This window comes from Seriola lalandi, unplaced genomic scaffold (assembly GCF_002814215.2).
Source record: "Seriola lalandi dorsalis isolate HSWRI2012SDOR001 ecotype SW California unplaced genomic scaffold, Sedor1 jcf7180002053711, whole genome shotgun sequence".
Lineage (NCBI taxonomy): Eukaryota > Metazoa > Chordata > Actinopteri > Carangiformes > Carangidae > Seriola > Seriola lalandi.
In genome coordinates this window covers 599370-621469 of record NW_019524264.1, presented here as the reverse complement: position 1 = coordinate 621469, position 22100 = coordinate 599370, and the positions used below count along the sequence as shown (strand labels likewise).

Sequence of the window (22100 nt, the reverse complement as noted above, 5' to 3'; positions counted from 1 at the left end):
TGATTATTCAACAAAGTTAGGGGAGCATATTGCTGCCACCATGGCAAAATTCTTTTTGTTAAGATTCTCATTATAATAAGAAACAATTATTACTAGACACAACATATGTTATATAATACAACTTTGTTGCTATTTCACATAATTATGTCTTAAACTTTTCTTATAATGCAAAGGAGATCTCATTAAAACAAGATTTTTTTCACATTATAACTTTTTGTCATGGTGGCAGCAATACATTGCCATACAAAGCTTTGATAAGTTCCATTCAGGCTGAATTTCTTATCATTGGTAGCTTAAATGTTTTTAAATTTAAATATTGTGCCAACATTTACTTAACCATTGAATAATGAACACTTGAATTGTTGGATTAAATGTGTGAACACTTCAAAGAAGACTTATGTTCAAATATTATTTAATATAAATATATTTAATTAGCAATTTTTGGAATCACCTCAGAAAATTTCAAGAGGAGGATTCAACCCACATAAAGGTAGATAGATGGTTCTCAGAGTAAATTCTGAATTAAATTTCTCAACTGTCATAACCACAGATCGTCACATTTAACACCAGATGTTTGTGCATAACAGCCAGCGTGAGAAAGGGGCGTATTTATTTTCTAGGATGACGCAACTGCTTGGTTTTAACATCCTATTGGCTCAGAAGCTTCCGGCTTCTTCCTCGGGATGAGATTAACTAGACAGATAAAACCAATACTACAACAAGTAGATGTTTGAATTAGACAGGGGGAAAGTTTCGCCTTCTAGATAGTTTTAACCGTTACCTTAACGTTTTGTCTCTTTTTTACCGTGTGCTATTACCGAGGAACTGTCGGCTGTCAATTGAAGTGGATTATTTTGCTCGGAGCGGATTGCAGCCATGATGGCGTCAAGCTACAACGCTAAGGAAGAAGACGGACACCACTCGGGCGCTTCGAGTCACGGCGGAGCAGGGGCTGCGAAAAGTAAAAAGCCGGACAACACGGCGTTCAAACAGCAGAGATTACCAGCCTGGCAGCCCATCCTGACAGCAGGCACCGTACTGCCAGCCTTCTTCGTTATCGGTCTCATCTTCATCCCCATCGGCATCGGCCTGTATGTCACATCAAACAACATCAAAGAGTTCGAGGTACAGAACAATGTCTACCGGTCTTTTAACCGGCGCATCTCTTAATTCTCTAACTGTAACTCCACCACTAACAAGGTTCCTCTACGGTTTTCCACAGAGTGCATTTCACGTTGTTATTATTAGCTAACTGCAGCAAGCCATGTACCGTAAACCTGTTGAAATTAGTGCTGCTTTTTGGATTGTGCCAAACTGAGCAAGCAAGAACACAATTAAGTTACAGTGTCCAGTTCTTGTTAAATCTTTTAAAAAGGTGTTCACACAACTTTATGTAATTTTTGAAAACAGTTTCTGGTGCTGTTAACTGAATTTATTTGTATAACTGGGAAGTATTTTGTCCACTGGTTTATATTATCTGTAGACATGAGATATGACAAGACGTTAGAAACCCTCTTAGTATAGCACCCAGTTTTTATTTGAGGGTATACAAAATGTTAGAAACACATTTTTAATCCAACAACCCACTTGTATCAAGAGGGTAGACTAAATATTGGATGAAGAGATCAGTATAACAGTGCAATTCAGTAGCACTGCAAACAACAGCCTTCAGTGTAAACTTAAAGTTGGATCAATACTTCTCAAAAACCTGAGTATAATGTAACCTTCATCATGAAAATAGGATGTGCTGCATGGAAGTTGTATTGTACAGAATTAGTTTTATGTACTTGTTGTGCCTATTAAATCCATATGTATGTGGAGCAGTATGAAACAATATGCATTTAAATGTTAAACGTAATTAATATATTCAATTCTGTAACTAACTGACTCATTTTCAGATTGATTACACTGGTGTGGACATAAACAGTCCATGCTACAGCTGTGCCAAGAACTTCAGCTGGAACAACACAGCACCATGTCTCTGCTCTGTAGAATTCACATTGGAGCAGCCATTTGAGGTGAGCTGAGGACCTGCACCAGCTTACAGTATGCGGATCCATGAATAATACATGCCTTCACCTCCAATACTGATAGTGTTGCTTGTGCAATGAAAGGGGAAAATGCTCTCCGACAGTGAATGTCCATTAAGCTCTATTTTGAGTCCAAAGAAAGGCACACTCGAGGTTTGATTGGAGCCTTCATTGTCATAGATTATTCTAGACTTAAAATATGCACTCCAGTAACTTTCAGAAGGCTCTTATTGATTGTTTATAAAAAGCTCACAGCCAGTTACATTTCAGTCTCAACAGATTTCGCATAACACACACCAGTATCATTTGCTACAGCCTAGATTTGGGTTACAAGTTATTACAGTTACAGTTTTTTAGGTGCAACAAACATAAAACTGGGGTAAAACAACATCTATCTGATCTAAAAACATAGAGACCAATATTTGTTACATATGCAGTCTATAACACAATCTCTCCTCCCCTGCAGAGCAATGTGTTTATGTACTACGGCTTATCCAACTTCTATCAAAACCACAGACGCTATGTGAAGTCCAGGGATGACAGCCAGTTGAATGGTGACCGGTCTGCTTTGACGGTACAATCTTGAAAATGTTGTTTTTTCATCATGCAGATATTTCAGTAAAAGCCTCTTGCATTATTGTAACTTTCATTGTTGTTTATAGACTCCCAGCAAGGAATGTGAGCCATACCGTACGAGTGATGGACATCCCATTGCTCCATGTGGGGCCATAGCTAACAGCCTTTTCAATGGTAAGTGAGAAATGGTGAACAACTTCAGATTTTTCTCCCCAGCAGTGGAAGGATTATTCCTTCTCATGTGTTCAATACAAGTCTTATCTGACCTTTTAAACTCCTACTAAAAGCTCTGTATATAACAAAGCTTTACCACACTTGCAATGCACCAATATTGAATCTAATGTTTCTTTGTTTCAGACACTCTGGAGCTGTATCATATTGATATCAATGGCACCAGAAATACAATTCCTCTGGTGAAGAAGGGCATCGCGTGGTGGACAGACAAGCATGTGAAATTCAGGAATCCTGGTGCAAACAACAACCTTTCTGTAGCTTTCCAAGGTGATTTTAGCAAACTGTGCACAAACACTTCAAAACACTTAAAACACCTTAACTGCAGTGACTAGCTTGGTTTTCTCTTACTCTTTTTCAGGCACATCTAAGCCAGTGAACTGGAGGAGGCCAGTGTATGAGCTGGACCCATCAGATCCTGACAACAACGGCTTCATCAATGAGGACTTCATTGTGTGGATGCGCACTGCTGCCTTGCCCACCTTTCGCAAGCTCTACCGTATCATCCAGAAGAAGTCTAGCACGACCCCCACTTTACCCAGTGGCAGATACGTCTTGAACATTGCTTACAGTATCCTTTGAATTAAAGCCTGGAATTCTACCGCACAGTTAAAACTAGAGGTAGTCTTCAGCTGTAGGGTTGGCTAGTATGAATTTTATTCACTCATGTTAAGTTGCACAGGCTGTGATTTATTACCTAGAGACACAATAATCTTATGTCATTATAATTCACATAAATTTGCCTTAAAGTCACAAATCCTGTTGGCAGAGTAACACATCGGAACTTAGTGAGCACCAAAACACCTCAACAACATCGAGTAAATATTTATTTAGCTTTGTCGGTTTGCCAACAAATATTGTACTTTGAGCAAACACCACTATACTCACTGTGGCTCAAGTTCTGTTTGTTTAATGTCCACTTCAGGGGCTTTTTCAACAGTTATCTTAAAAACTAGGCTGAGTAAAACCCAGAAACATTTCATTTTGTTTCTCAACATGTTCCAGAGTAGAGAGGGCTCTGGATTTACTTAGCAAGGGTAATCAGGCATGTCATTAAACCAGCTGCTTTGATCAGACCCCAGATGGAGAAACTTGTAATTCACAAGGTATGCATGTACATAATGTTTACAACAACACAGGTATACCGAAACAAGTCTAGCTCTGGAGAACTAAACTGAAAATGTACAACCCACAAAATTAGTTATTCAAGTTCATGCTTTGCACATATGAAGAATTTGATTTCATGTAATGCCTTACAGTGGAGCACAGTTTATAGCTTTGAACATTATTTCATTTTCTGTGAATTTGTATACAATGCCTATATTGATGAATAGATAAAAATATACTTATTAATATTCTGATAATGATTTTAACGACATCACCCAGCCCTAACAAATCACTTTGTGCAAAGACACCAAGTTTGATTGTATTTGTAGCATTCTGCCAGTGAACATGAGCTTGCTGTGTGCAGTTTACTGACAGCACATGTGCAGCGTCTGGGTATTTAGGTTTTGTCGTCAAACTTTTACTTCTGCTACTGAAAAAAGGCTAGTGAGCAATAGTTTAAGAAGAACTTTTAGATAAACTGCTTGATAACGTCTATAAATGTTTTTTTTCAGTACATTAATCGTAAATTAATAGTTTATGTGTAGATTATTTATAAATCCTGTTGTACTTTTCTCTCAGTCTAGAAGCCCCAATTGTTTCCTTTAACCACTTTAAATCAGATTACCCTGTGCTCAGCTTTGATGGTCGCAAGCGAATGATCCTGAGCACCATTTCCTGGATGGGAGGAAAGAACCCCTTCCTGGGCATCGCCTACATCACTGTGGGCTCCATCTGCTTCTTCCTGGGTGTTGTTCTGCTCATCATCCACCATAAATATGACACTCGCAACAACAGTGCAGATATTCCAAACTAATCAGTTCTTGTATCACGTTTTCCCGTCTCTGCATGCATGGATGACCCTACAGGGTCCGTTCGGGACTGCTTGTTGACTTTAGTGTGAATTCACTGGTCTCTGTAATTGTCTGTGTGTTTGTGGAAGGACAGCAGCGTCTGTAAGTCTCTCATAAAAAGCTGCATTTATGTGTAGGACATTTTAAGGTAAAAAGAAAGATGCTAGAGTCTGTATCTCTGTGCATAAAGCTTCAAGTCGGCTGCTGAGATTGTCATTGCCTGTCTTTTTTAAATCTTCTATTTATCAATACATAATCAAACTATGTGTTTCAGTTTAGCAGTGCTTTGCAAATGGCTTAATTACTGAAGGATGTATGTATATTTAAAGTTTTTGTCCGTACTATGTACTGTAATATGTCCTGCTGATGAATGTACCATTATACTTCACTGACATACCTCTGTGGTTTTTGAGATGACCTTGAATATAGGATGGGATAATCGTTGCTCGCGTGCTGGAAATTATGATAAGCGTTGATGTTAAACAAGAAGTATTTCACCCTTGGAGAATCATAGAGCCTTCATGACAAATAGTACCAAAAGTGTGGTTATCTACCCTCCGCTGTGACTGGTTGTATGAAGAGACTGACGCAGTCATAAGGTATTGTTTTTAAATTATTGAAAATACTGTTATGATCCAAAAGTTATTAATGATGGAAACATGCTCCTATACCACCCTATCCAGTGTTCTTATTTCTGAGACTCTGGGAAGTTGCTCTGGCTGATTAGAGCATAACAATATTTAAGTTTCTACAGTTTGGCCTTAGTTAAATTATCTTGCGTTCTTTTATGTTAACCAAATGATACGCACTTTAAAAGTGTCCCATTTGTTAGATTTTCTCTCGTTTCACCTTGTCTTCAGTCATAATATTACGTTCTTGATTAGTTATTAATTGGTAAAATTTAAATTTATGGGTTTTTATAAGGTTTGTAGGGTCCAATTAAACAACTTGGTCAATGTATTGGTGTCATTGGTGATTTTCTTGCACATCACTAAATATAATTTTTTCACATTAAATAACTGATAAAGATCTCAGGAAACCGGATGTCACAGTTTTTGTAAAATTAGCCTTTACAAACAAAAAATCAAAGACGAGCAGTGAGTTGACCTTCGTTTGATTTAGTAGTTTAGTGGGTTGACCAGCAGATGTCACCATTCCGACCGCATAAAACAATTTTTTTTTTAGCACACTTTGCTTCAAAGTGGTTCATTGTAGCTGAAAATGTAATTACCACCAACACTAGTGGAGGTCAACTTGCTGAACTGTCATAGAAACTTTGCTAACTTGTCTCACTAAACGACACTAGCTTGCACTTAGGCCGAATCGTTGAATCGTTAGCAGGTAGTTACCTGCTCAACCATAAGCATACCAAAACCACCGTCACAAAGTAAAACTTTTTTTTGACTGCTGTCATTCAAAAAAATCACTAGAGACATTATTGGCCATGTGTTACCTGTGTTCTCTCGGCTGTCATTGGCCTCTGTCTGTCCCTCTCGAGAGGCTGCTGATGGGCTGTGGTCAGCGCTGGCCGGTGTGGGTGGGGGAGCTCCAGTCGCACCGCTGTTGACCCCACATACTCCTCTCTCCCGTCCACCGTTTATCCCCCAAAACAGAGGCGACTTCCCACCGTGTATCTTCAATACAATTTCTGAAGTGTCTTTAAGCTTTTCCTGTGGTCCTCCTCCTGTTTTAGTATTTCTTCTTTTAAACATTTCTTTATTTGCGTCTTGTACCATATTTTTTACATCTTTTTTGAACATATCTGATGTTTCTGTCAACACTGTTTACTGTCACTGCAATTTTTTTCTCGTCAGAGTTTTTCTTCTTAATGTTACACTGTTCGCTGAATTTCCATTGTAACACGTCTCTGTACCTGTTGAATTCTTCCAGTAGACAAACATTTTATCCTGAGGGTACACGGAGCTGAGCGGTTAAATCGTGACTTGGTCGGCCATTTTTTTTGTTTTGAAAAAAATAAAGTTACCCAGAATTCATTGCATTTATTTGTAATGTTTAAGCCATAGCATACTCAAAGTCTGTCTTTGTGAAACTGACCCCTTGTGTGTTTGGTGCCATTTCAATTTCTCTTACTGTTTCAAGTGTTACTCATCACAGTTATTCACTGTTTCCCATGGTTAAATTATAACCGATTAAACCATGAAATCCTCTGCTAAGTGTTTGTATCACTTGAGTGTTCAGCAGCTTCCCAGGCAGACCATCTCAAGCACTGATGACAGAGAAATTGATAACAGTGAAGGAAAAGCTCCTTCAAGTGGAGTTAATCTTGAGAACAATCCCAATGTGAGTAAGTCCCACCAACATCAAGTATGTGAGATTCTTCAGATTTGTGATATATCTTATCATGTGCATGTTTGACTAAAGGTTTGAAAACTCTGTTTTAAACAGCCAAATATGTTGGTGTTTAAAGTGAGACATTAAATTATTTAGCACTAATAATGATAATGTTTAAGCTTTTCCTTTATTCCCAGGTTCTGGAGACACAATCTAGTTTATTATCGCATTCTGTTGTAGCCTGACAGATAACAATGTTTCAGTGACCTTCGACTATAGCTGGCGCTGGAGTTATACTAATCATGCTTGCTAAAGGCTAATTAAAAATCCATTGCTAAATCAATGTTCCAATGTGGTGGGCTATGCTGATCCTTGCATAGAGCTAGAAATTACTGTAGCCATAGTTGAAAAGTGGTCTACCCTTGCTTCTAAATCACAGAGTAAGTACTGCTTCATTGCATGGTGTATTGTACGCCTTCACTTAATTGCTTATGGTTAACCAGAGATTAAGCTCTTTGCCAGCAAACTGTAACTGAAGTGGCATACTGGCAGGATTTATGTTAAAACAAACATACTAACTATGTCTTATATTTATTCAAAATATAAAATACCTATCTTGTATTACTCCACAAAATTAGAATACTATATAAACAGAAACACACACAGAACCAAACAAAGCTAAAGTCCATCACACACCATGTATATATCTGTATTTGCTTCTTAAACAGGAGGCTAACAAATTCCCCATCCATCTTAAGGGCGGGTTAAAGGCCACTCTGCTCTACAGAGCCACAATGACTCTCACTGTGTTTGGTATGTCAGCGCTTCTCTGAGATTGGCTGAGTCAGACTCACTTCAGATGTCTCAGTCTGGTTTTTGGGTAAAACACATTTTGCACCAGTGACTTGCCCCCAGGGAGCATAACAGTGGGGGCACTGAAAATGGCTTTGAAAGTAAAATGACTGTAATTTGATGATGAATCATAAAGGGTTGTTTGAAGCCAAGCTCAACTCATTGCTCTATCTCAGTCACATCTGTAATACTGTGTGATGTTTTCACAGGGAGTGGATACATCGTGTCCATGAGATGTTTACTGCTGCAGTTCCCAAGAAGGCTCAGTGAAGCAGGATCGTCCAGTCTGACTTTATTATCTGATGAAACAAGTATGCTGATGCTGTGTGTAACTCACCAACTATCTGCCGGACAGATTTGTATTCTGGGAAATTGTTACTCCTACCAATAATATGACTTCATTCTGTGTTTGAAATCAATGGCTATTGATTGTATAAATCCTGATTCCTACTGTAGATGTTTGGTAAATTTTACTACAAGCTTTCATATTGAGTTTATATATTTTTGGAAAAAGGTCAAGACCTATCTTATTTTTTACCCAGAATTTGAGTCCAGTATGAGACTGCAGTTTTTCTCTTAACTGATTTTTGTAACTGTATTTTCATCAGGTTAGATTAGATTTCTCTCATCAATCCTAACATGTAGTGTAGTACTTTGATTTGAACACTAGAGGGCAACAAAAACCAAGCGGTCAGTAGCTCAGACTGTTACATTGTGTAGCAGGATGGGCTGTTGCTGAAATACATCTCCAGTCCCAGCAAAAGTTAATTTACCCATTTTAGCTACAAATACACTTAATAATAATAATTCATAAATAAATGGGCTCATGTTTTTGTTTCTTTATGTATCTTGAGCACATCAAGAGAGAATAGCCGTGTTATAACACCAAGAGATTTGTGGTTACAAAACCAAATAATCAACTTTTATTTCAGTTGGAATTTGAGATAAGAAATGAGTTAAAGCTGCCTGTTGCGCATATGAAACGCTTCCCCCCTCTAACTGTTGTCTGGCAAACTGTGCCCCTGCTGTGAAGTCACATCGGCAGTGGAAACTCATTAAATTGACAGACCAAAGGAATGCAAGTGAAAAAAAAAGTAATTTCCAAACAGTGGATCGGTCTTTGCAGGGGACATACATCAACTGACAGGCAGAGGTTTCGTAAGAAACCCATACGATGGTAAATTGAGAGTTGGGAACTGCCCCTCTATTAAGTAGCCGATGGTGGAAAGATTCTTCCCACTTGGAAAGAGGCTTTTCCTCCTTGGACATCTGCTGGCGGAGCTTTCAGTAGCCAGAGAGAGGAGAGAGGGGTCCAGCCGCAGCTCCTGACACTTCTCTCTTACTCTGCAGAGGAGGAAGCTTCAAGCAGGCTGCTCTGAACATTGGTCGCTTCATTCTTTAGGGGGTTGAATAGGTGAGTAGACTGACTTTTATTTATTGCAAATTACTTATTTTAACTTTTTAAAAATAGAAATAACAAATTTTCAATTTTACAATATTTGGGAAGGTTTTGACATTTTTGACGCAGTTTTTTTTCTGTATTATCCGAGTTTTTCACATGCATGATTAGGAAATAAACTAGGCTAGATCACTTTAAACAACATTTTTAACAAACTTTTTAGGAAACGACGCCCAGAAACTTCACTGAACTGAACTGAATGAAATTTCATTGACAAGCCATTGGTTTAAAAATACTATCTGAAAATGAAGCCATTGTATCATAAAGTCATTATAGGTTATGGCCATGTAGTGATTCAGTAGCAGTTTATGTGTGATTCAGTCTTTTTGATAAGATCAGATCCTTGTGTCCATGGGGCCAGGAGAGTAATCTCAGCCCCTGAATAGCTGCAGTTTTCTGGCTTGTGCACCAGGAGGGGCGCACAGCCTGTGGTAAAGACTTACAGAAGCTGAGTTCAGACTATGATGTGGGTTTGGGGTTCAGGCAACTTATCCTTTGGTAAAAGGAGTAACCCCCTCACACGAAGATGAAGTATTCTATTTCTGTAACTGCGTTTGACAAAGTCCTAAAGGAATTTATCTTGTTGAAGAGAAGGAGAGGAGTTAGGGAAGCAATTTTAGGATTTAAGGTACAAAATGTGCAATTTTTTTCTTTTTTTTCCCTTTCTTTTTTTTTTTTTTTTTTACAAAAGATGCTGCTATGAAGATGTCTCATTATACATTCAAATACTTAAAAAATATTACCATTATGCAAACTATGATACCACAGTTTTTGGTAACTGTATATGGTCATCCAGACTCCATCCCTGTAGGGCTAAAGAGAACATGAGCTATAGATAAGACTATTCTGTTGTAGTGAGCTGCAAAGTGAACCACCAAAATGATCAAGCTTGCTAGCGAAGCCCTGGATTTCCACATGTTATATAAAAGTCAAACCAGATGAGCATGTGTTAAAATGTTTTTTCAGTCACTCATTACTGAATACCTACAGCAGTTAGTCTATACCTCAGGGTGTGGGCGTCAGCTGGAGGCAGCAAGGTGTGGCACTTGTTGTGTAAGCGAGTCTAGATGGAGCATGTAGTTTTTGTTATCATGACGGAAAGCAGTGTAATAATAATAAGAGCTATCAATCTGGATTCCATATAAAAAAAATTAAAAAAACATAATTCAGGGTGGGATTCGGCTCGACTTTGCATGTTGCATATTAACACTATGCACTCTTAGTTAAAGGCAAACTGGCCATTCTTCAGCTCATACTCTGTCTAAATCTGAGTATCAGGGCGCAGCAGTAAATCAGACTTAAATATGTTCCCTTGATGTAGTGCCTAGTTGCACCACACTGACAAAATGAGCTGCAGATCTGCAGCTTAAACTCATTTTATTTCTTTGTCCTCAGACTGATTGATGCGCTGCTGACCCTCTAAGACCAAAGATGAAGATAGGGCTGTCACTGGCCGCGGCTGCCTTCCTTGCAGCCTTGTTATCCTCCGTAGATGCTCAAGGTAAATGAAACCGCCTGGCCTCAGTCCACTCACTTACACTATATCACTCTGTCTCTTTATCTCTTTATCCTTCTCTTCTTTCACCTATGATCTTCCCTGGTTGTTTATGCTACAATAATTAGTCTTTTATTTTAATGCCAGAGTCATCACATGGAAACTCTGAACTATTTGTATTGATAAACTGAATAAAGTTATTCTCATTTGATGTGTATGCTATTTGACTATGTGAATATCGGACATGTGACTGATTGTTTTATTATTGTCATGCTTTCATCCCTCATTTGCAGCGTGTATTGTCAGATTTATCTGTCATGACTCATTACAGAACCACTTTACTTGTATTTAGGCTGTAATTGAGATAGTTTAAACCACCACTTGAAGGACAATTTTCTCATTCAAATTTGGCACATATAAAATACCAAGCACTCTAAAGCACTCTTATTTCATGTCCAATTTTTAACTGAATGCATTAAACAGCAGGACACACACTAAGAGTAGAACAAAACTCATTTCATGGCTAAATGTTTCCTCTGAAATGTTTTAGCAGGCCTGTAGCTCTTTCGTTTTTTTTGTTTATCTCTGCACTTTGACTAAAGCAAAGGTTGCAAGATTGAGAATCCTTGGTAATTAGGCACTGAAATGCTGCTAGATCACATATGAGGTTGTAGCAGGATCTTGTAAACCTGTCTAAATCTCACTGCAATGGTTTTAGAGTGGTTGCAGCAGTAAGCTTTTTTTAGAGTACATTAACAGTACAATAGTTAAAGTGATTTAAATCATCATTAAAAATGTATAAAACATAGCATAATTTTTTTTATTGTCAGTATCAAAAGTTTTTAGTGTCACATTATGGAGCCAGTACTGTAGTTTTGTTGTTAGAAAGTTTAATAAATGGAAACATGCGAGTGGTTAAAAATGATCTTTAAGAGCCATACGTGAATAACTTTGTTGATCTCCAACTCTGATTTGCGCTTATATATGACTGTTTCAGTAGTAATTAAATACTTGTTGCTGTATGTGTCACAAAGGCCGACAACAGTCTGTTAACAACATGTCAGTAGGTTTGACAGAATATGACTCAAAGTAATTTCATATGCAAACATTTCAGTCCAAATAATGGGAAATATGGAAATATGGTATGGAAACCTTCAGATTTTTTCCTTTGAAAGCTCTCTGGCGTGGTGAGAGGAGTCGAACGTCTATTCTCACATATCTCCACTAACGGAATGGAAAGATGAAATACGAGAATAGCAAATTAATCCTCAGACAGCACAAAGACAAAGAGCCTTTCTCGGGCTTCTTTGCGGGCATTCACAAAAACGCTGAGTTGCAATACATATGGAAAGTTAATATGCAGTAATGTTTAATGTCAGCACATGTTGTGGAATTACTTTGGCATCTGTCCTGCCTCTCTGGGAGAGTCGGTGTTCTTTCCTCCCCTTCTTGGTCTCTCCTCTTGGCAGCAGCTCAGGCCAGGATAGCTGGCTGGCTGGCTGAACACAGAGGTTACTAACAGAACAGTAGCCAGACTCTGGCCCCTGGGAGCCAGGAGTGTCCTTTATTAGGAACTGATGAGACAGACATTCATATAACAATAGCAACCACAAGGTCCAAATAACATACCAGAGCTTGTTATTTTGACAAAACCATCTTTGTTCCTTAACCTCCTAAGACCCGAACTCTTGCATGGCGTGCATTTTTAATTTCTCTTTGCTATTTATTCTGATTGGGACCTGAGAAAAATGATGTCCACATATGAGGACATTAGTTTTACATTTCTATTACTGAGTGGCAGTATAATATCCTCATATGTGGTCACCAGGCCCTTGTTGAGAAAAAGTTAGTATTGTGGTCTAGAGAACCCAAAATGTGAGGTCCACATATGTGGACGCCAGGTCCTAGGAGGTTAAGCATATTTTAAAGCCAGATGGACATATGGTCAAAGAAATTGTAACAAATTGAATTCACATGCTCAAACCATCTTTCCATCAACAAAAGTGGGAGTGGCGGACGCGTCATGCAGGTGAAGACTGGTTTTAAATCTTTTTATTACGAATTTTTCAATCCACCATTCATCGCTTTGCTGCTAACCCATCCCACCACTCATACACACCCTACCCACCCACACACACACACACACACACACACACACACACACACACACACACTCACACACACACACACACACTTCCATACCCCTTACCATTCGGTGTTGGAGATGAGTACTCGCGGAGAAATCAGGGGGAACACGGCCCATCGGGGCTCCTTGAGTTGATATGCCAGGTTGGTGATCCTCCAATCCCAGTGTTTAAGCATTTAGTGGGCTCCTGTTTGTCATCTGCCTGTGCATTCAGTGTGTCCCAAGCTATGGCTTCCTCCTCCAAAGTGTATTTTACAATGATATTCTCGCCTCCCGTGGCACTCTTATTCTACTTTACAGCTATAGCATGCACTCACATGGCAACACTCTTTGCTGACATCTTACAGTCTTCTGCATGGACTGGTACTACTGGTACCACTGTGGATTAATGCACTTGAAGTCAGTGTAAATAACATCATGCTAAACTCATTAATCTCTGTAATGGTCTCACAAAATTAGTTTTATTCTTTTGTTTCTTTTCTACTGTTTTTCAATGATTGATTGTGTCACTCTGAAGCATCTTTGTCTCCAAACACCAATTATCTCTACATTAACCAAACTTCTTGAGCAGAGCTGCATGCACCATATCAAGAGTTTATTTTAATTACTAATAGAGATTACTAATAAGATAAGAAAATTAAAACTAACTACTTACTTGATACAAAAAGGAAATGTAGCACTTTTAGATTCAACTCTTAAAATGCTTTGATGTGAATTTCTTGCATGTAAACGACAAGTACTAAACGTTAACACATCTCCGCTACTGAACATTAGCTCTCAGCTGGTGGCCTCGAAGCTGTAAGAAAGAATATCATTTTAAAATATGTTTGTCGTCTCTGTCTGTGTGGTCCCAACTGTACATGGAAACTACCGTCCAGTCAATCAAAGTTGTTGAACCAAACAACTTTCTCATGTACATGATGCATGACGCTGTGATCGAGTCAGCTCGATGTAAAGGCGCGTGGTCTTGTCACACTGTTTATGTTTTCCTGTATTTATTTCAGTGTACACACTTCCTCTGTTGCAGTACATCTGAACATTCTTTTGAGTGTCTCGAGTAATCTTGTTCTCTCATGCCTTCTTATGCATTATGCTGCCAATGAAAAAGTACACAAGAGTCTCCGGCGACGAATTGTGTATTCTTTTTAAAAGGTTTGCAATGGATGTGTGCCACTCACTTGTGTAAAGAGTCTTAACCAAATAAACAACAAACCACTTCTTGTCTTTGAAATATGTTTATATACAACGTATATATAACATATGGTGTTCAATTTTGTCAAGAGTTACTTCAACAACATATGGCAACCTTGATTCCATTGTATAATCAGTAACTTGAGAATGAAGTCACTGTTGTATTTTTGTAATGCTGAGATCAACTCCATCATAAAAGCAGTTTAGTATGTGGTCGAGGCATGCGTTGTAATGACTGCACTCAGCATGCGTTGGATGGTTCACTCAGTGTTTGCACTTTGGTAGCGTTTGTGTGGAGTCGTGCACATGTTGGCATACACACACACACGTGTATGCCAGTGCTTGAGTTGCTGGCCATCTTGGTCGGGCAACTCAAACAAATGTCATTTTGCTCCAAAATGGCTTCTCACACTTTTTCAATGTTGTCGTGTTCTTTTACTCGTCACCCTCACAAATGGACGTCAGTGCTATATGTGTCTGTCCCCAACAACGAACGAGTCCGCTTCAGTCATGAAGTGTTTGTCGTTGGGATCAGTGTGAATGCTTGATTAAAAATGTCTTCGTTTGATTTGATCACAAATACAACCATCTTTATACACACATTGGTGTTTGTTGGGATTTAATGCTGTTTCATCTCTTATTTGCAGTGGAACCTCCCTCAGACTTGAAATTTAAAATTCTAAATGAGAACACAGTGGATATGTCATGGGCAAGGCCCTCAGCAAGGATAGATGGCTTCAGAATACAAGTTGTGTCAGATGCAGGTCAGTATGGAGTCAGCGCCTGTGTCAGTGATAAGAACCTGCCAGTGTATACACACACACAGCACCCCAACAGGTGATTTACTGCTTGATTTCCTCTCCTAGATGAACCGGTTAGAGACTTTACCCTTGATGCCTACACCACTACGACCTCAATCAGTAACCTGACCCCTGACTTGGACTACTCAGTGTCCATAAACTCCTATTATGGGTCAGAGGAGAGCATTCCCATCTTTGGGCAACTAACCAGTAAGTACACAGGGTCATATGGGGTTGATATAGATTGTTTGGTCTTTTTTTCACATAACACACAAGCACCTTTGAAGTCAATAAAATAGCCTATTTTTGTATCTAGAGTTTGCTAGAGATTAGTGTAACGTCTGCTGGTTGTGAACTTTATAATTTAAATAATTAAAAAAATTCTTTATAATGATATAGTATTGCTAGTGTGTAAAGGCATGAGGTACTGTTGTATCCAGAAGGTCAGTAAAGGTCAATGAACATTTCTGTTGTCTTCTCATTCATTATACATTCTGATGTTCATTAGTGTGACATCAAGATCACTAATACCAAACATTATCTCCTCTCACAATATATGGAGTACACTTGAATTGTATAATATGATGTGCTTCTAAAAGTGATATTCTCCCGTTAATAAGAGTACAGCTTATTCCGCATTTTCATCTAGCCACATGAGACACATAAAAGTAGGGAGGAATCACATCTGTTTACTAAATCTTGAATTGCTCACTGTTTATAGCTAACGCAGCATAGAAGATATGTGTTTGTGTGCATGTGGTTTTGATCCTCTCGACCAGCTTATACGAAGTGTTAATTTGGCTTTTTCCGCTGTGAAAAAAGCCCACAGTGATACAGCAATGTGCGGCCCTAACTCACCAAGTGTTTCCTGTGTTTCAGTCCAGTCCAGTAACACCAGTGGACGAGTCAGGAGGCCACAGTCAGATGCAATCAGTGAGTATGTTTACGGTAGTGTCAACCAAAATCTGAACAAGGCTGACTTTCCAATTTTTTTTTTAATGAATTTTTTCCCCTCATGACTGTCATCACAGTGTTTTTCTCTCATGGAATAATCTGGTCAGGCGTACATTTTACCCTCTGTCAGGGTTGTCACAGGGTAAGCAGAAGGAGTTCTGACAGTGACCGGGAAGGCGCACATTGGCTCTTTTAATTGAAACCAGTCAGCACATCAAAAAAAAGGAGACAGGGCTTCTGTTATGCGTCATGGAGAGGAGGGGAGCAGGAGGGGGTTGTCAAGCAATGACCTATTCATTGTGCAACCTAGAGGCTAGTGCTGTCCCTTGAGCTGTCAAAATATGTGGCACAGTTATTAATCAGATTTCTCCCTTTCCAAACGTCATGAGACCTGGTCTATGGTCACTGACAGGAGGACATGCTCACATGTCATGCCCCCCTCCTCCTCCCAACCTGATGACTGGAAACTGTACCCACACTTCCAGATTCTCCTAAACCCTTACTCATGGTTAAGCACTCAGAAAGCCCTTCACGGCCACAAAAATTATTTGACTAAACCTCTACTTTCATGCCATTATTTTCAACATTAGGTCAGGGAATTTTGAGGAAGAAAGATGGGCCTTTTAAAAATGAGGCTTATGAGATGTGAGGAACAGAATTTAGAGTCAATGAGACCTAGGGGAACGAAGATTAAAGTCCATCCACATAAGCCTTGCCAATTATTTCAATAAAGTCATCCTGTATGTTCCAGAGAATTTCTTATGATTTAATGCTCCGTAGGATTTGAAAGTATAAAAGTGAACATTGCTGGTGGAACCTCTGCTGAATGTTTAGTCTATAAAGTTACATTTTTAACTCTGTCTACTGGAATGGCTATACCAGTCCTCTGCTTGGCACTGGTTGATATTTCCTTTGATGTCAGAATGCATTTCTCTGAGTTATCCAACTAACTGTCAAGGGTTTGATTTTATTTAGACGGACAGAAGAAGAAATGGGCCAGTTTGAAAATATTGTTCCAAGACCAAGCTTTTGCGGCCATACCTTAATTGGCACATTTTTGGCTTACCACTTGAGACATAAAGGATGTGCTTTTAGTTTTTACACAAATCATTAACCACAAATGCCAAACTCTTCCCAATCTGGATCAGTCAAATTGTGTTACATAATTTCCGAATGCTTCTATTCCAGACTGACTTTCTTATTTCTCCAATATCAATATCTGTCTCCAGAGTGCTCGGTCGGTGCAATAGCAGATTTGGTTTTTCTGGTGGACGGCTCATGGAGCGTGGGCAGAGAAAACTTTAAGCACATCCGCAGTTTCATCGCAGCCCTGGCAGGGGCCTTCGACATTGGCGAGGACAAGACACGGGTGGCCGTGGTTCAGTACAGCACAGATACCCGCACAGAGTTCCCTCTCACCCGTTACACCAGAAGAGGAGACCTGCTCCAAGCCATCAACTCCCTGCCATACAAGGGAGGAAATACTATGACAGGTAAGGTGCTCATTAGCAGAAAGGTAGAATTTAATAGATTTGTACGCTTCTGCAAGAGAGCCAATATGGGTTTGTATGGTTGTTAGTGATTTTATTAATAGTTTTTATGTGAAAAATCATTTATATGTGATCATAAATGATGTGACCTTATGCATGCAAGAGAAGTATTCAAAAATACACATGTAGATACATTTCTGTCTCAAGGTGATGCCATAGATTACCTGCTGAGAAACATCTTCACGGAGGAAGCTGGATCCCGAAAAGGTTTTCCAAAGGTAGCCATGATCATCACTGATGGAAAATCCCAGGACCCAGTGGAGGAGTATGCTAAAAGACTTAGGAACATTGGAGTGGAAATATTTGTCCTAGGTATGGTTTGTTATTCAGTGTTTCGTTGAATTGCGCTCTACCATGTGAAAGTCTGTCTGTTCTTGGAAGCCATTAGATTTTCCACTGATTGTTCTTTGTGAGATATTTGACTTGGTAAAAGTCAGGTACTGCTGTTTTTTTCTGACCCACACAATACTCTAAAACCGTCAACAGTCTTCCACATCTGTAATGCAGACTGTGAGATAAAACATGAGTTAACATTGTTGTACCTCACATTTTCCCACTTAGGTATCAAAGGAGCAGATGAGGATGAGCTAAGGGAAATTGCCTCCTCACCTCATCACAAACATGTGTACAATGTTCCCAACTTTGACCTGATCCAAGAGGTACAGAAAAAGATCATCACAGAGGTGTGCTCCGGTGTTGATGACCAGCTCAGCTCTCTGGTCAGCGGAGAAGAAAGTGAGTCAATTGATCTTTATTAAATGTGGTACAATATAGTTTTGACATGAAATGCCCCTTAGCTTAGCATTTTTAAGATACATCTTAAAAGCCCAGCTCAACATTTTCTCATTTCCTTTGATTTTTTTTCCTCAGTGGTGGAGGCACCATCTAACCTGCAGGTCACTGAAATTGCATCTAAGTCAATGAGAGTGACATGGGATATCTCCATGGATGAAATCACAGGCTACAAGCTCACGCTCATTCCCATGTTACCTGGAATGAAACGCCAAGAGCTATACATTGGACCCACTCAGACATCCATAAATGTCCGTGACCTTTCCCCTGAGACTGAGTATGAGATCAGCTTGTATGCCCTCAAAGGTCTGACTCCCAGTGAACCCATCCAGGCGATGGAGAAGACCCAACCTGTCAAGGTGTCAACAGGTAAGATAAATTGATTGTGTATGACCTGCATCTTTTCTTGACTATTTTCAGGTTAGATTTTACTTAATCACCTTGTTTTCATCAAATTTCATTTCATTAAATTAACCTGTGATTTCTTGTCTTTTTCAAGAGTGCTCTCTGGGAGTGGATGTGCAGGCTGATGTGGTCCTTCTTGTTGATGGTTCGTACAGTATTGGATTACAAAACTTTGCCAAAGTCCGTGCCTTCTTGGAGGTTCTGGTCAATTCCTTTGACATCGGCCCCAGTAAGGTCCAGATAAGCTTGGTCCAGTACAGTCGCGACCCACACACTGAGTTTGCCCTCAACACCCACCATGATATTAATGCTGTTGTCAAAGCTGTGCGCACCTTCCCCTACCGTGGAGGCTCCACTAACACTGGCAAGGCCATGACCTATGTCAGGGAGAAGATCTTTATCAATTCCCGTGGAGCAAGACAGAATGTCCCCCGTGTCATGGTCCTGATCACAGATGGAAAGTCTTCAGACTCTTTTAAGGACGCAGCCACCAACCTGAGGAATATCGATGTGGAGATCTTTGCCGTTGGTGTGAAGGATGCAGTGAGGTCTGAGTTGGAGGCCATTGCTAATCCCCCAGCAGACACTCATGTCTATGAGGTGGAGGACTTTGATGCCTTCCAGAGGATTTCCAAGGAGCTGACTCAGTCCATCTGTCTGAGGATTGAACAGGAGCTACTCAACATCAAAAAGAGAAGTAAGTAGGAGGATAGAATATCATGACATGCTAATTGTTACTTGAAGGGTAGCCGCGTAATATGCCCGTGACTTCTTGGCATCCGTTTTGGACCATTTCCATTTGCTAAGTATGTTAGCATCTTCATGTTGGTCCCTTTATTAGACACTGTAACATCTGACTGTCTGTTGGTGGAAAAGAGCCAGTGAAATCAAGGAAAAGCAAAACACAGCATTATTACACTGTGTAAATTGCTGTCAGACAATGTACAAGCTAAATTTAATCAACTCACTCTACCATAGCCTGCCAATAAACATACCACAGAACCACACAGCTTGTTTCTTGAATGAGCTCTATCACACCATTTGTTATCACTTACATCGACTGGAACAACTGTACTATTTTGACTTGATAATTATGGCTACCCAAGCTCTGAGAGAGAGAGAATAGAGCTGTGGCTGTTCCACACAGTGTAAAAATGACATCACTTCACACACTATGCTTATTGATACTGAAGCCTGTAGTCCCAAAACACACACCAATTAGTGAGTGTACCATTCCGTGCCTGTTTTTTTTTTTTTTAACATTTTTTTAACCTTGTCAGCTGAACAAGGTTACATCAATGCTTTGCTTTTCATTGCTGCTGGTAATTGAAGGTAATTTCCCCGGCCAAGGCAATGGACAGAGAGGAGAAAGGAATTAAACAGAGCTTCATTAGTTCCTTAAACTTAACAGATTTATAGCAAAATATGATCATTAACATGATCAAGGCCCATACACTGCCTTTCAATGACACACTTTCTCAACAAGTAATCTTTGATTTCCAGGTCTGCTTCCACCCAGAGACTTGCAGTTCTCTGAAATTACCTCCAGAAGCTTCCGTACCACATGGACGGCCCCTGCTGCCGCTGTCTTGTCTTACCTGGTGCGTTTCCGCAAGGCTGAAGATGTCACCGGAGACTACATTTCCCTGGCAGTGCCAAAAGATACCACCACAGCTGTTCTGCCCCACCTTTATCCCCTCACTGCTTATGAAGTCAACGTCTTTGCTCAGTACGATAAAGGAGACAGTTTCCCTTTGACCGGTGAAGAGACCACTCTTGAAGGTAAGAGATATTTCCTTGGATTTGACCCAATACAGCTAAAGTAATCAAAATGAGAATACTTAGCATCTGTAAATTCTTTTCTTTTCAGAACAAGGGAGTGTACGAAACTTACGAGTTACAGAGGAGACAACAAACAGTTTTAGGGTGTCATGGCAACCTGCTCCAGGCTCGGTGATCAGGTATCGCCTGTCCTACGTTCCACTGAATGGTGCTGGGGAGACACTGGAGGCACAGACAATTGGAACTGAAACCACCATGGTCCTCCAGGAGCTTTTCCCCATTACCACCTACCGTGTGTCTGTGTCTGCTGAGTATGCTACTGGCCTAGGGAATGAGATGCAGGTCGATGGTACCACTAAGGAAGGTGAGTCAGAAAAGCTACTGGTCATTAGGAAGTAATTTGTTAAGAGCAAGTGGCAAACACTTGTGCGAAACCTGGAATGAATTAGTGTTTGATCCGTTTTTGTTTCCTTTCAGTCCGTGGCTCTCCTCGTGACCTTCGCGTCTTTGACGAGACCATATCTACAATGAAACTGGCATGGCAGGCTGCTCCAGGAAATGTCCTTCAATATCGTATCGCCTTCAAACCTGCTGACGGTGGTGAGAGGAAGGAGATATCGGTCAAAGGAGATAACACCCAGGCTCTGCTGAAGAACTTAAAACCAAGCACTGAATATGAGCTGTTTGTTAGTGCTCGCTATTCCTCCGGTTTGGGTGAACCTCTTCTGGGCACAGGAACCACTTTAGAAGGTAAGGGAGAAAGTCACATTGCTAATGTCTAATTTGAAATCTTTGAAGCATGGTAGGATTATTTCTGTAGCCAATGTGTGACAGAAATGTGAAGCACGCTTTGTGGCTGTGGGCTCAGCAAGTGGGTACTGCTGAATAGACAAATGTATTATTGTGCTCAGCTTCTTTTCCAGAGGAAAGAAACCTCAGAGATTTAGGCATGCACACTTAGGGAAATTTTGTTGTTCATTAGCATTTATAGTTTTTCAAAGTCCTGTGTGGTGTAAAACTGAAATTAGGTCATTTGTCTCTCTAGATGTCCCTTCAATAATGTAGCATCTCGTATTTCTCACAGGCAACTACATCAGATTTAAGGAAGTTGTGCTCTGACTTTGCAAGGTTGGTTGAGTATACGGGCTGTGGTTAGAGGGGAAAAGACAGGAATGTGGCTCTTGATGTAATTTTTTTGGCATGGACTGAGGGTTAGGGTGGCTTTGCCGCCCATGAAGGCAGTGAGGTGGAAATGGGTGGGGGATGCTTGTAAACCTAGAAAACTAATGAAATGGCTTGGAACAGACTTTGACAGCCCTATGCTTGCCTGGTAATAGCTTTACATCTCAGCCTGTCAGGGATGTATGATTTATTGTTTTACAGTGGTTTATAAGACATATGGGGAATATTTTATAACGAATTTCAGATACTGTATTACTCCACCTGCACTTTACCTGTCAGTTTAGCTCATCTGACAAAGGTCACTACCACATTTTAGTTACTGGTAAGCTGGATGCAATCTGTGGTTGAGCATTTTTGTATATATAGAGGACAGTTTATAGACAACAAAGGGGGCACATAGTGGGG

The 22100-nt window shown here is 39.9% G+C and overlaps 2 protein-coding genes across 4 annotated transcripts in view; both read left to right on the top strand.

The window, feature by feature from the left end:
* The first annotated feature begins 662 nt into the window (after positions 1–662).
* On the top strand, positions 663–5753 carry cdc50aa (cell division cycle 50 P4-ATPase accessory subunit Aa). The gene is made up of 7 exons (XM_023401634.2): positions 663–1125; positions 1899–2018; positions 2497–2604; positions 2693–2780; positions 2964–3107; positions 3199–3408; positions 4565–5753. The coding sequence occupies exons 1-7, from the start codon at positions 877–879 to the stop codon at positions 4756–4758; spliced, it is 1113 nt and encodes a 370-aa protein (XP_023257402.1). The 5' UTR covers positions 663–876; the 3' UTR covers positions 4759–5753.
* A 3434-nt stretch (positions 5754–9187) lies between these two features.
* The window catches only part of col12a1a (collagen, type XII, alpha 1a), a 55548-nt gene continuing 42635 nt past the window's right edge, over positions 9188–22100 (top strand). For 2 of the 3 annotated variants that reach the window (XM_023401641.2, XM_023401640.2), the window contains exons 1-13: positions 9189–9353; positions 10794–10899; positions 14878–14994; positions 15097–15240; positions 15910–15963; positions 17214–17477; positions 17682–17846; positions 18096–18269; positions 18405–18695; positions 18826–19428; positions 20235–20513; positions 20602–20877; positions 20991–21263. In XM_023401641.2, coding sequence (XP_023257409.1) covers positions 10830–10899; positions 14878–14994; positions 15097–15240; positions 15910–15963; positions 17214–17477; positions 17682–17846; positions 18096–18269; positions 18405–18695; positions 18826–19428; positions 20235–20513; positions 20602–20877; positions 20991–21263 — 2710 coding nt within the window. In that variant the 5' untranslated portion in view covers positions 9189–9353; positions 10794–10829. Of the gene's footprint in view, positions 9354–10793; positions 10900–14877; positions 14995–15096; positions 15241–15909; positions 15964–17213; positions 17478–17681; positions 17847–18095; positions 18270–18404; positions 18696–18825; positions 19429–20234; positions 20514–20601; positions 20878–20990; positions 21264–22100 lie in introns of all 3 variants that reach the window. The other variant, XM_023401642.2, reaches the window with a different exon arrangement.